The 13,128-nt window shown below is 39.3% G+C and overlaps 1 protein-coding gene across 3 annotated transcripts in view; it reads left to right on the top strand.

Annotated features, from left to right (window-relative positions):
* Positions 1-13,128, top strand: part of SNX5 (sorting nexin 5) — a 27,747-nt gene extending 14,619 nt beyond the window's left edge. For all 3 annotated transcript variants that reach the window (XM_006087983.3, XM_006087981.3, XM_006087982.3), the window contains 8 exons: positions 1,069-1,164; positions 2,299-2,404; positions 2,490-2,565; positions 3,651-3,690; positions 3,776-3,862; positions 5,600-5,759; positions 10,519-10,604; positions 12,363-13,128. In XM_006087983.3, coding sequence (XP_006088045.1) covers positions 1,069-1,164; positions 2,299-2,404; positions 2,490-2,565; positions 3,651-3,690; positions 3,776-3,862; positions 5,600-5,759; positions 10,519-10,604; positions 12,363-12,413 — 702 coding nt within the window. In that variant the 3' untranslated portion in view covers positions 12,414-13,128. The remainder of the gene's footprint in view (positions 1-1,068; positions 1,165-2,298; positions 2,405-2,489; positions 2,566-3,650; positions 3,691-3,775; positions 3,863-5,599; positions 5,760-10,518; positions 10,605-12,362) is intronic.

Here is a 13,128-nt window from a genome sequence, read left to right as displayed (position 1 = left end):
ATTGATTTTCCACAGAGAAGAAGGGAGAGGGATAGAGAGCTAGAAACATGGATGAGAGAGATCGATCAGCTGCCTCCTGCACGCCCCACAGTGAGGATGTGCCCACAACCAAGATACATGCCCCCGACCGGAATCGAACCTGGGACCCTTCAGTCCGCAGGCCGACACTATCCACTGAGCCAAACCGGTTCGGCTGTTCTGAATTTCTTACCAACACAGTGGAAACCTTTAGTATATGCCAGTTCCTCTCCCTGGCAGATCAATTATGTAAGACATTTTTATAAAAGGCTAAAGATTATGACCTTTTTCCCCTTCTGAAGAATAGTTTTCTCTCTCAGTTAAGTTTGGGATTATTAGAAAGAACTTAAAATTGATCCAGATTTGTTTTTTTCTAGGCTACCCTTTTGTTGACAAAAGACTTGTGTATTTGTTTTTTTAATGTTTCTGTTAATATGTATGAAGCAAATCCCAACTTAGAAATTTCCTCAGTGTCTCCTAACCAGTGAAGTTTAATAAACATAGAACAAATTTTACCAAAAATTTAAAAGCCACTGGGATTTGGTGCCTGGCCAGTGGGTGCCTAGCTAACGTGGCTCAGTTGGTTGGAGTGTCATCCTGTACACAAAAGCAGCGGTCGCCCACCAGTGTTCCATGAGGTCCAAAAGGTTGGCGACCCCTGCACTAAAGGATCACAGTTCAACTCCCAGTGAGGACACATATCCAGTTGAGGGTTCTATCCCAGGTCAGGGTGCATGTGGGAGGCCACCGATTGATGTTTCTGTCTCTCCCTCTAAAATCAATAAAAAAGGTAAGGGGGAAAAAAATCCATCTTGTTTCCCAGATAGTTTTCAAAATATCTATTACATCATACTTTTAGAATTGTGACCTGGATTTAGGTTTAGCTATATATTCAATATCTTAGATCTGGTGGTTAAGATGGAATTTGTCTTAATGTCTTTATCTTATGCGTGTGCCTGTACTAGTAAACAGTCTTATTTGGAAAGTATTTAGGACTTACCCAGAAAAATATATTTACCATACACTTCCTTTGGCATTCTCTTTCTTCAGCTAAGTGTTAGGCGGAAAAATACCAAAGAGATGTTTGGTGGCTTTTTTAAAAGTGTGGTGAAAAGTGCTGATGAAGTCCTTTTTTCTGGAGTTAAGGTAAGTGGCTTTTTAGCTGTTTAAGAAAATTCCTGACTTTGCATAGATAGGTGACCTTTTATTTCTTTAGAAAAGATATTTGTGAAACATCTTCCAAAATATCCTGTTCTCTCCCTGGAGAAGGGATAAGAACCTTCTCACACTTAAGTCTTTATTTTCTCCTTTTTTTGTAAGGAAAGAAGTGAAATTATTTAAAAAAAGAGAATTAGCCACAAGGGCAGTCGTTCATGATGGTCTCCAGAACTACACAGCCCATTTTGGTAGCCCCAGACATTTGACATTTTTAATTTTATTTACATGCTGGATTCCAAGGACTTGATGTGAAGAAAAGAATGTATTATATCTCACTGATAGTTTTGTTGTAGATAATACTGAGTTAACTAAAATATTTAAAGTTAATTTCACCTGTGGCTACTAGAAAAATTTTAATGGCACTTATGGCTTACACATTTATACTATTAAGTACTATTCTAGAAAATCAAATTAATATACAAGTCTCTCATTAACCTCATAGGTGTGATTTATTCCTTTATTCCTCATCCCCCCTTTTAACTGTGTTACCTTAATAGCTACTATTTGGTATCTAACTTTGTCACTTGCGGGCTTGAGTAAGTAGCCTAGAATATAGGTGCTGAGTACCAGGGGCCTTGTTAGAAATTTGGAAGCTCTTTGGTGATCTCATTGGCACCGTTTAAGGTGTGTGGGACTTAATCTCTACCCACGTATTGCAGGGTGTTTAGTGTCCCTGGCTGGTGCCCACCAGATTCCAGTATTGCCTCTCAGTCTGAAAGCGACCAAATTCATCCCTCTACACACAGAGTATCTGAAGCTAGGTGGTAGCAAACCACTAAGCAGAACTATTGCTCTCGCAGAATTGCTAGATCTTAGGATACCAGAGTGTTACTGGGCTTTGTTAAATGGTTCTTCAAAATGGTTCTCTGTTGACATTTCCTGCCATCACTTGACTTTTGCTGGTCTTAAGTGTGAAATGGTATTTTATCAATTTGTATTTCCCTGGTCTGTAGAGCTTAAGCTTATGTATGAGTTTATTTCCTTAATGTTTCTTCTAATTCAAAACACATATTCATATTTTTAAGTTTTGCTTCTTAAATTTTTCCCCCCCTCTCCTTTCAGGAGGTAGATGACTTCTTTGAGCAAGAGAAGAATTTCCTCATTAACTATTATAATAGGATCAAGGATTCATGTGCAAAAGCTGACAAAATGACCAGATCTCATAAAAGTAAATATCATTCACCCACTAGCCACCTACCTTTGCTCATGTGCCAGCTCTGTTCATATAAACAAGGCTATTCTTGTTTCTACAGATGTTGCAGATGACTATATCCACACTGCAGCCTGCCTGCATAGCCTGGCTTTAGAGGAACCCACAGTCATCAAAAAGTAAGTTTTTGTTGGAAAAGCTTTTCCCTACATTCTCTAATCCAAAACTAGTAGGTGGTATGATTGAAAGTATAGTGAGTAGTGACTACATAATTTCAGTTTTCTTGAGTACAAGCTTATCAAAGGTAGATAAGATAGTTTCTAGTAGCTAAAATCTTACACACTCTCTGAACACACAGACACTTTGTATCGGACTCAGAGGGCACTTCTGTACCAAACGTGATTATTGAGTCTGTATTACATGTCTCTACTACTTTTTGTTTTCTTTTTTTTGAAGTTTGCCTTGTATGTTCTGTTCCACATAGTTCTTGGCACTTTACTTGACAATATCTTGGAAAGAGATTTGATGGAAGTGGTCATAAGGATAATGTAATGATCCCAATCTGATCTTGAGTTTTTTTAAAATTTATATTTTTCAGTTTCTTTAGCCCGGCCATTTTTGGTGTGATACAGTATTCTATTTAATACCTAGGCTTAGTGTAACAGGCGGCAGTATTTCTGATTTGAAAGTGGAAGTCAGCTAATGGCAGAACCAAGATGAAATAGTTTATACTTAATGGCTTTGGGGCACACCTGATGGTTCATTAGAACCTGACCTTGGTTAACACAGATTTAGCATTAGATAAAAATTGGGGACACACCCTGGCCAGTGTGACTCAGATGTTTGGGGTGTCATCATGTACACCAAAAGGTGGCGGCTTCGATTCCTGGTCACAGCTAGATTGTGGGTTTGATCCCTGATTGGGGCTCCTGGGAGACAACCAATTTGATGTTTCTCAATCTCTCTCTCTCTCTCTCTCTCTCTCTCTCTCTCTCTCTGTCGCACGCACACACATAATATCAATAAAAAATACTGATAATTAAAATTGGAGCACAGGTTCTTCATGGCAATATGGCTGAAGGGGGGGTAGTGTACCAACAGGTTAATACCCATGATTGCGACACTATAAATGTGTTGAACTTTATAGTCATCTTCTCTACTAGAATGGGCCAAGTCTAGTGATGAAAACAATACTTTGATATGTTAATTCTAAAGCACCAAAGGCTAAGACTCCTGAGTTTACCCATTCCTGTATATATTTTAGGTACCTGTTGAAGGTTGCTGAGCTGTTTGAAAAACTTAGGGTAAGGATTTTTATTTTGGTTTTCATTATATATTTTATAATCTGTTGATATCTACTCTGATGATGATCTTTATTTATTCTAAAAGAAAGTAGAGAGTCGAGTCTCCTCAGATGAAGATTTAAAGCTGACAGAGCTCCTTCGATACTATATGCTCAACATAGAGGCTGCTAAGGTAAGTTCTTTACGTCTGCCTTGCCATGACTTTTAAGAGGTGTGATGTTAGAGAGGTATTTTTGTTAAAAATGAAGGAAGATAGGAATTTGTCAGGATTGTTTATGTAAGTGATGAGGATCTAAATAGAGATGTAAATTGAGGCAAGCTTGAGTTATCAGAAATTGAGTTTATTGAGGAATGGCAATTTGGAAAAGGCATGCAACAATAGTAAGCTACATGTGAGGGTGTGGAGCGGATTTATGGGCAAGGAGGGTACAAAGAGTGGGAAGTCCATCCAGAGTTCAAGCAGTAAGTTCATGGGTGGATGTTCATTGGTCAGGAGATTCTTCTGTAAATCAGGCATTTACAGGAAAGTAGCCTGTTTGTTCTTAAGTTCTGTTCTGCGGGCACATGCATGAGGTTCTTCATTTCATGTCTTTCAGTCTCATTTTAGATTGAAATTTTCCCACAGTTATGTATCTTTTTGTGGCATTGTATCCTTACCTTGTATTACTTGAGATCAATAGCAGTTGTACTTGAGAAGACAGATACATAAATAGTTTGGGGGTTACGAGTTATTTGATGCAGTGCATAACTGAAGACTTTCTGAAGGGGCTATTTCTGAGGCAGAAAAGGTTTTAGGATTTCTGAGTTTTATTGAATTGCAGTTGTCATTAAGCATTATTTATTAAAAAAGCAAGACTAATTGGGAGCAGAATGACCTTTTAGAGTGAAACATGCATTCTCCACTGTCTTCTATACAGCCCTGAACAAAAATGTTTAAGTCATTTTTGTGTGAAATAATGAATCAGACATAAGATTAGATAGGGAAAATATGTAACAGAAAAATGCTGTCAGGATGTAGAAATTCATTATTTTCCCCTTAGTTTAGTTTTATTTAAATAAATTTGTCATTTGGCATGTTTCTTTAGTCTTACATTTGGATTTTTTTTTTTTACACATTCTTGACTATCTTTATACGAATTTAAGTGCTGATGATAAACAAGTTTTTTTGCATATATACAAAGAGGGACATAATTGAATCTTAGATGTCATACATGCATACCTTTCCATTTTATTATAATTATTTTTTAATATATTTTTATTTCAGAGAGGAAGGGAGAAGGAGAGAGATAGAAAGATCAATGATGAGAGAGAATCATTGATTGGCTGCTTCCTGCATGCCCCGCAATGGGAATTGAGCCCGCAACCTAGGCATGTGCCCTTGACTGGAATCGAACCTGGGACCCTTCAGTCTGCAGGCTAATCCACTGAGCCAAACCGGCTAGGGCATAACTTCCCATTTTAGATACTAAGGTAACTTACTTTGCTGCAACATTGCAAAGAATATTTCAGATTAGGTCTTCAGGGTAGACTTCCAGAGGCAGGGTTCTCTGGATAGAGTTATAAGAATGTTCTAACTACCTCATTGCCCACTTTGCATTCTATCTGCATCATTTGACTCACCTTGCAGTAATTGCACATGCTCAATACACAGTGATTAATTTTCTGAAATTACTTTCCTAGAAAAAGAAATCCTTCAGTTTTCACTTTTTTTTCTTTTGACTCACATGAACAATTCGGAAAAAATTCTCTGTAATGCCATAAGAGTTCTTCCAAGACTGATCTTGGAATTAAAAAAATAATGGGGCGGGGGGTCATGAAGTAGACTAGATGTTGACATTTCAGGTAGTGCATTGGCACTAGAGTACTTGGGATATTTTACCATGTTTTTATCTGTTAATTTTCTTCTCAGGATCTCTTATACAGGCGTACCAAAGCCCTCATTGACTATGAGAACTCAAACAAAGCGTTGGATAAGGCCCGGTTAAAAAGCAAAGATGTCAAGTTGGCTGAGGCACACCAGCAAGAATGCTGCCAGAAATTTGAACAGCTTTCTGAATCTGCAAAAGAAGGTAGAGCAGGGCCACTCTTTACCTTTACCTTTTACTTGTAAACTAGAGGCCCAATGCATGAAATTCATGCAAGAGTAGGCCTTCCCCCAGCTGCTAGCACCAGCTTCCCTCTGGCACCCAGGACCCGGGCTTCTCTTGCAGCCCCAGCTTCCAGAAGGATGTCTGGTCTAATTAGCATATTAGGCTTTTGTTATTATAGATAGATTATTTCAACCTCACTGAGAGAAGTTGCACAAATAGTGCAAAGAACACCATACATACATCCTTTAGTTGTGGACACCTACCTGTCCACAGTTTGTTCTTTCTGTTTTCTAACTTGGCACACTTGCTCCCATGTGTGTGTTTTTATAACTGCACTAGAGGCCCAGTACACGAAATCACGTGAGTTCCAGACCCAGCGTTCTGCGGGACCCATCAGTGCACCTCCTGGTGACTGGTCTTTGGGCGTTATGGCGTTTTGGCCACAGGCCAAATATAGATTGGTGCTTTTGTTTTTTTCAACCATTTGAGTTTGTGGTTAAGTTTTATGTATTATGGTCTTTTTTTCCTAAAAAAATGTTTGTGCATTTTTTATTTTATTTTTAAAAAAATATATTTTATTGATTTTTTACAGAGAGGAAGGGAGAGGGATAGAGAGTTAGAAACATCGATGAGAGAGAAACATGGATCAGCTGCCTCCTGCACACTCCCTACTGGGGATGTGCCCGCAACCAAGGTACATGCCCTTGACCGGACTCAAACCTGGGACCCTTGAGTCCGCAGGCTGATGCTCTGTCCACTGAGCCAAACCGGTTAGGGCTGTTCATTTTTTAAAAAGATAATTTGCCTTTTTGAAGACCATAGTCTCTTATTAAAAATAGAATGCTTCTTTTAGGTTGGTTTATTTCCTCGTTAGATTCCAGTTATCTATTTCCAACAGAAAACTATATAAATAATGTGCTTCTTAGGGTATGGTATCTGAGGGTATTAATTTTTATTACCTAGACATGTGTTGTTATATTTCTTCACTGTATAGTTGATATTTTTTTTTCTATGCCACTAATTACTAATTCATGGGGAGACAATTTAAGACCATGCATATATCTTATTCATCAAACTTTCCCCCTAAAAGCTTATGTTGGTTCTTGCCTGAACCAGCCTCTACCCTTGTGGTTGTATGAGATTTGGGAGGTGATTTCCCCCTCCCTCCAATTCTAGCATTCCCTTTCCAAATTAGCACTTGACATCAATTTTTTTTTTTCATTGCTAAATTGACATCAATTTTTAAAGTATAAGCCTGCCCCTTTTCCCTATTTCTTCTTTAGATGGACTCCTATATTCTAAAATAATTTTGAATTTTATTATACTAGCTATTTTGGTACTCATTGTTCAGCCAGCCAGTGAGGAAGTGCTTTTAAGCTGACATGTTCTTATGACATACCCCCCCATTCTTTTTTTAAAATTTTATTGATTTCATAGAAGAAGGAAGAGGGAGAGATAGATAGAAACATGAATGATGAGAGCGAGTCATTGATTGGCTGCCTCCTGCATGTCCCCTAGTAGGGATCGAACTGTGACTTCCTGGTTTATAGGTCAACACTCTACCAATGAACCATGCTGGCTGCCCTCCCCCCGCCCCCCATTCTTTTGAACAGTTAGATGTTCTATGTTAATCCTACATCTTTTCGTCTCCAGGCCTGGAAACTGCCATTTCTTTCAGAAGCCCAAGCTCTTGTTACTTAAGGAATTAGTAACAAGATTGGGTGCTAAATATGCTCATTGATTCTGGAGAATCTCTGCTTCGGGGCCCTTGTACTGACAGCGAGGAAATAATAGGGATGTGTGCACACATGTGCACGTGCATTTGGCTTCTTTCTCCCCTCAAAATTCATAAATCCATGTTGATGATGTAGTTCCAGTCCATGTCCACAGGGCTTTTCTTGCCTTCCCCCATTTTTGCTTTGAGGGGAGATGGTGCACCATGTCGTCTTTTCCTTAAGGGATCTCACTGCCCTGTAGTTCTTAGGGGCCATGGAACATGCCAAACCAAAAAGTAATGTGTCTTTTAGAACAAACTTAATTATAGTGAGTCTATACTTGACACAACCTCAAAACATGTTCCTACCCCCCTCAAAACTCAGGTTCCTTTGAGAAATCCAAATCTCATTTAAAGACTTTGTTTTCTCAAAACTTTTTTCCTTTCCTGTGGTTTAAAAAATCTAGGCATATTTGGAAGTGTCCTGATAGTAGCTATCCATGAACAGTAGTACAATTCTCCTTTGTCTTGGCTCATACGTATTCAAGACTGTAATGCCTTAACTATAAGGAGCAGAACTTCTCTGTACAAAAACTGCAGATGGCATGCAGACACACAAGTAGCTGTCTTTTAAATTCTTTCAAAAGGAAGCTCCTTTAAAAAAAGTTTCATTGATTTTAGAGAGAGAAACAGCACTGATGGGAGAGGATCATCAAACCTCCTCCTTATTGCCCTATTCTTCTTGCCCATTTTAGCAGCTATTTTAAATTTATAAGGAACACACTTTAAAATGACTTGAGTTGAAATCTTAGGTTATTATATAGGCCAGTGATGGTGAACCTATGACACACGTGTCAGAGGTGACACATGAACTCATTTTTTTGGTTGATTTTTCTTTGTTAAATGGCATTTAAATATATAAAATATCAAAAATAGAAGTCTTTGTTTTACTATGGTTGCAAATATCAAAAAATTTCTGTATGTGACACGGCACCAGAGTTAAGTTAGGGTTTTTCAAAATGCTGACACGCCGAGCTCAAAAGGTTCGCCATCACTGATATAGGCCAAAGTTTAGTGGCTCTGAGAGTTTTAGAGAAGGGGATTAAAGAAAAAAAGTTTTTAAATGGTGCCAATTTAGGCCTGTCCTTATTACCTAAGGTTGTTCCTGTGTTACAGATTTTATCCTCTTTATTCAAATTACTAGTGGCCTGGTGCACGAAATTTGTGCGGGGGTGGGGGGGGGGTGGGGGGGGGTTCCCCTCAGCCCAGCCTGCACCCTCTCCAATCACACCCTGTGGAATTGGGCCTAAACCAGTGGTCATACATCCTTCTCGCAATCTAGGATCGCTGGCTTCTAACCACTCACCTGCCTGATTGCCCCTAACTGCCTCTGCCTGCCTGCCTGATCTCGCCCCCAACTGTCCTCCCCTGCCATCCTGGTTGCCCCCAACGGCCCTCCCCTGCTGGCCTGATAGCCCCTAATGGCCTCTGCCTTGTCCCCCACCACCATGGCTTTGTCCGGAAGGAAGTCGGATGTCCAGAAGATGGCAGATAGACCCGGTCTAATTAGCATATTACCCTTTTAGTATTATAGGTAGATTATATAGGATAGGATTGCTTTAAAAGGGGGAAAGCCTTTAAAACCCTCAGCCCCCACTGCCTTTGCAATTCACTCAGATTTGGTTCTGGTTGTTCGGTTTCTATGCCAGTCAGCATCTCCAGGCATATCAACGGGCCTGATCAGAGAGGCGGAGCTGATTAGCAGCCCCAGCAGAGGCCTGAGAAAGAGGCTGCATGGCTGCTGGCCAGGCCTCGAGAGAAAGAGAGGCAAGGGCTGATCAACAGCTGCCACAGAGGCCTCTCTTTAGGCCTCTCTCTGGGCCTGATCCGCATTCCGCTCGGCAGTCAGTGCTGGGTTGCAGCAACCCAAGCAGCGCAGTCAGTACTGGGTCACCACGGCAACCCAGCACTGACTGCAGGACTGACTTCCAGTTGGTCGAGCCTTCAGTCATTTTGGCTGTTACTGACCCTTGATTTTTATATATTAGGATAAGCCTGGATGTATGATATTTAAAAGTACCATATTACCATTCAGAGATTAACGGGTCTTAACTTTGGTCCCAGTTCTTTGTAAGATTTGTGGCTGAACAGATTTGAGTTAGTTGAATGAGCATAGAGAAACAATGGTGTGGGGAGACAGAAGGGTTAGTGTGTAGAGTCTTGGTCCTGGGGAGCTTATCTTGACATCTGGGAAGACCCATTTAGCCAAGATGTGGCTATTAACACATCAGTATAAAAATTTTGTGTATGAGTTTTTAGTTTTTAATGTGGCTGCTTGCATTATATTTCCGTTGGACAGTGCTGTATAGACATGGTACGAGAGGATAAATTTGCTCCTAAGTACCCTACCGCACCAATTTGAGCAGGGAAGGGTTTTCAGAATTAAAAAAAAAATGTCCTTACGCCCTAACCGGTTTGGCTCAGTGGATAGAGCATCAGCCTGCGGACTCAAGGGTCCCAGGTTCGATTCTGGTCACGGGCATGTACCTTGGTTGCAGGCACATCCCCAGTGGGGAGTGTGCAGGAGGCAGCTGATCGATGTTTCTCTCTCATCGATGTTTCTAACTCTCTATCCCTCTCCCTTCCTACTCTGTAAAAAAATCAATAAAATATATTTTTTAAAATGTCCTTAAAAAAGCCATTGGTTCAAGTATGTGTGGCTCACCACCTCCCAACCCTCTGTCTACAAACTTTGGTTAAGGACAAAGCTACTCATCTCAGAGATTCTCCAATAGTCCTCTGAATTTTGATTCTTCAGTGATTGAGTGGTGTTGCTTATTTAAAGGTAATGGCAAGCATATTACAGTGTCCATAGAATGGGATGTGTACTAATTGCAGAGATAATAGAGATGTGAGAAAATATGGCAGTGCTTCAAAGCTTTGGAGATCATTTATTTGTAAGAATGATATTTGGAAGTTAAAGATGAAAATTGTTAACTTTTTTTGAAACTTTCTCTCTTGTAGAACTAAGCAATTTCAAACGAAAGAGAGTGGCAGCATTTAGAAAGAATTTAATTGAAATGTCTGAACTGGAAATAAAGCATGCTAGGGTAAGTATTCAGATTAAGCCAACAACTTTTTCGTTTTTGTTGTTGTTGTTTGTTTTTAATTATTTTCCAGTTATCCCAATATCATTAAGCAGGTGGGGTTTGCTTTGTGGCTTTAATCCCCTGTAGTGTAGGTGGGAGCCAGTTGTTACAGTATGTTTATTCTACTGCAAAACAAATTCATAATGTCTTGGTGAAACATTGCTTTTGAAAAGAGCATTCTTGATGGTGGCTACCCTGCCTCCTTCTCAAAGTTCTGTGTACCACACTTTGAAGAATCTGTTCTAATAATTTGTGAACACACCTATCATACCATTTTACAGCTCTTAATTATCTGGAGTTTTCATGGAAAACAATTTTTAAAATAAATTGTCATCTAGTTTTGCTAAATGTCTTCTGATACTCCTTTTTGGTTTAGAAAGGAAGAAAAATATATATTGATGTCTAGCTTAATTTGCACAGAAAAGTTGGAGAACAAAGGTTTTCAATGGTGGGTGCACATTAAACTTTACTAGGGAATTTTTAAGATTTTTTGCTGCCCAGGCCCATTCACTCAGACTTCTGGGTATGGTTTTCTTGGGAGGTTCCGGGGTACAGCTGAGATTGGCCCCCCAAAAGTGCTGTCTGGTCCAGGGCCCCTGGGTCAGCCCTTGGGGCAGTAGGGAATTGGAGGAGGGAATTGTCACTACAACATAGATGTGTTTATTCACTTGTTTATTCACTTGTCTATTAAGTCCAGGTCCTTTTAAATTGGAGTTTTAAAGTATCGTACATAAATTATACCTATAATGTTCTGGGTATTTTAAGTTTTCTGAATTCTTTAAAGTGAGAACTATGAGACAATTTGTGCGAAGTCCTATATAAATATTTATCATTTGTTATCTCATTTAAAATTCCACCCATAACTAATTTTTAGCAACTTTAAAAATATATATATATATATAATATATATTTTATTTAAAAATATTTTTAAAAAATATTTTTATTGATTTTAGAGAACAAGGGAGAGGGAGAGATAGAAGCATCAATGATGAGGGAGAATCATTGATCGGCTGCCCCCTGCATGCCCCCTAGTGGGGATCGAGCCCACAACCCAGGCGTGTGCTCTTGGCCAGAATCAAATCTGGGACCCTTTAGTCCACAGGCCTATGCTCTATCCACTGAGCCAAACCGGCTAGGGCTGCAACTTTTTATCTAGTCTTCTCAAGGCCTTTATCTTCAAAGAACAACTTATTTATGTAGTAGTTAGGTTAATTCACTTAAGCAGAATTGGCATGACTGCGTTTGGTGCAAACCTGGGGCTGGGATGGTGGAGGTGCTGGAACTGCATCCACTAGCTCTTTAGCTGTGATCAATCCCAGACCTAAGGGAGAGGATCTTACCAACATGAAATCGGGCGAGAAGGACTGTAGACTAATTCATTTGTGATTTTTTAATTTTTAAAAAAATTGATTTTAGAGAGAGGAAGGGACAGAAAAATTGATGTGAGAAAAATATCGATCAGTTACCTCCCACATGCACCCCAACTGGGAATTGAGCCCAGCACCTTTTGGTGTATAGGACTATGCTCCAACCGACTGAGCCACACCAACCAGGGCTGATTAAGTTGTGATTTAATGAAGTAAAACACCAACCAAGTTTGACTGGCTTTAAATCTTGTGAAAACCTAGGTCGGTGGGTTTGAGTTTAATTCTTACAGACGTGTAGGAAGTCTTGGATTCGATTGGCTCATTGGTCTACCTTGACTTGTTTTTCTTCCAGAACAATGTCTCCCTCTTACAGAGCTGCATTGACTTGTTCAAGAACAACTGATCTGCCTTTTCTCTGAATGAAGGATATGAATGTGAAAGCCAGCATCACTTGCACTTAAATCATTACCACAGAAGATTTATTACCTTTGACTTTACTTTAAAATTATGTTAATAAACATTTTGTTTTCTAAAAATCTTAACACTTAACCATGTTGGTTTAAAAATATTTCTGTTACTTGCTCCTTCAACATAACTGATCTTTTCTTTACGCAGTTAATAACTCAAAATGGGCAGAATCTAAAAGTGGGTTCTCTAATTTGTCTTTACTTATGAAGAAAGGGTGCAGGAAATATGTGCCTTCTGGAAACAAGTATAAGCAATTGCCTGGCACATGTAGTCTCACTATTTCATGTGCCCTTGTCCCTACAAACCAGTTATTTTAGGGTAGGTGCCAGTTACAACAAATAATTCAGCTATACTTGTCCTAGGTAACAAACATTCCATTCTTTAATTAGGTAACTTTCCCCCTTACTCAGTTCTTTAGTAGTCATGTTTGTGCTATAACCAGCAAGAATGCCTCATTTATCTTTCTGTACCCTTTGCAGCACCATTTTTGTAGTTGGGATATAAATATTTGAGAGAAATATCTTAAGGGTATAAAAATCAATTTGGTTTGCTTTAGAAAATGGCCAGATCATCTTGTTACGAAAGATGTGGGCGGTGGATGTTTGTGTTTGGACATTTTATAAAGTGTATAATAAAATAACAAACTATGA

The sequence above is a fragment of the Myotis lucifugus genome, unplaced genomic scaffold (genome assembly GCF_000147115.1).
Source record: "Myotis lucifugus unplaced genomic scaffold, Myoluc2.0 scaffold_42, whole genome shotgun sequence".
In the NCBI taxonomy this organism is placed as follows: Eukaryota; Metazoa; Chordata; class Mammalia; order Chiroptera; family Vespertilionidae; genus Myotis; species Myotis lucifugus.
The sequence above is the reverse complement of the archived record's forward strand: the minus strand, read 5'-3'. Positions and strand labels throughout refer to the sequence as shown.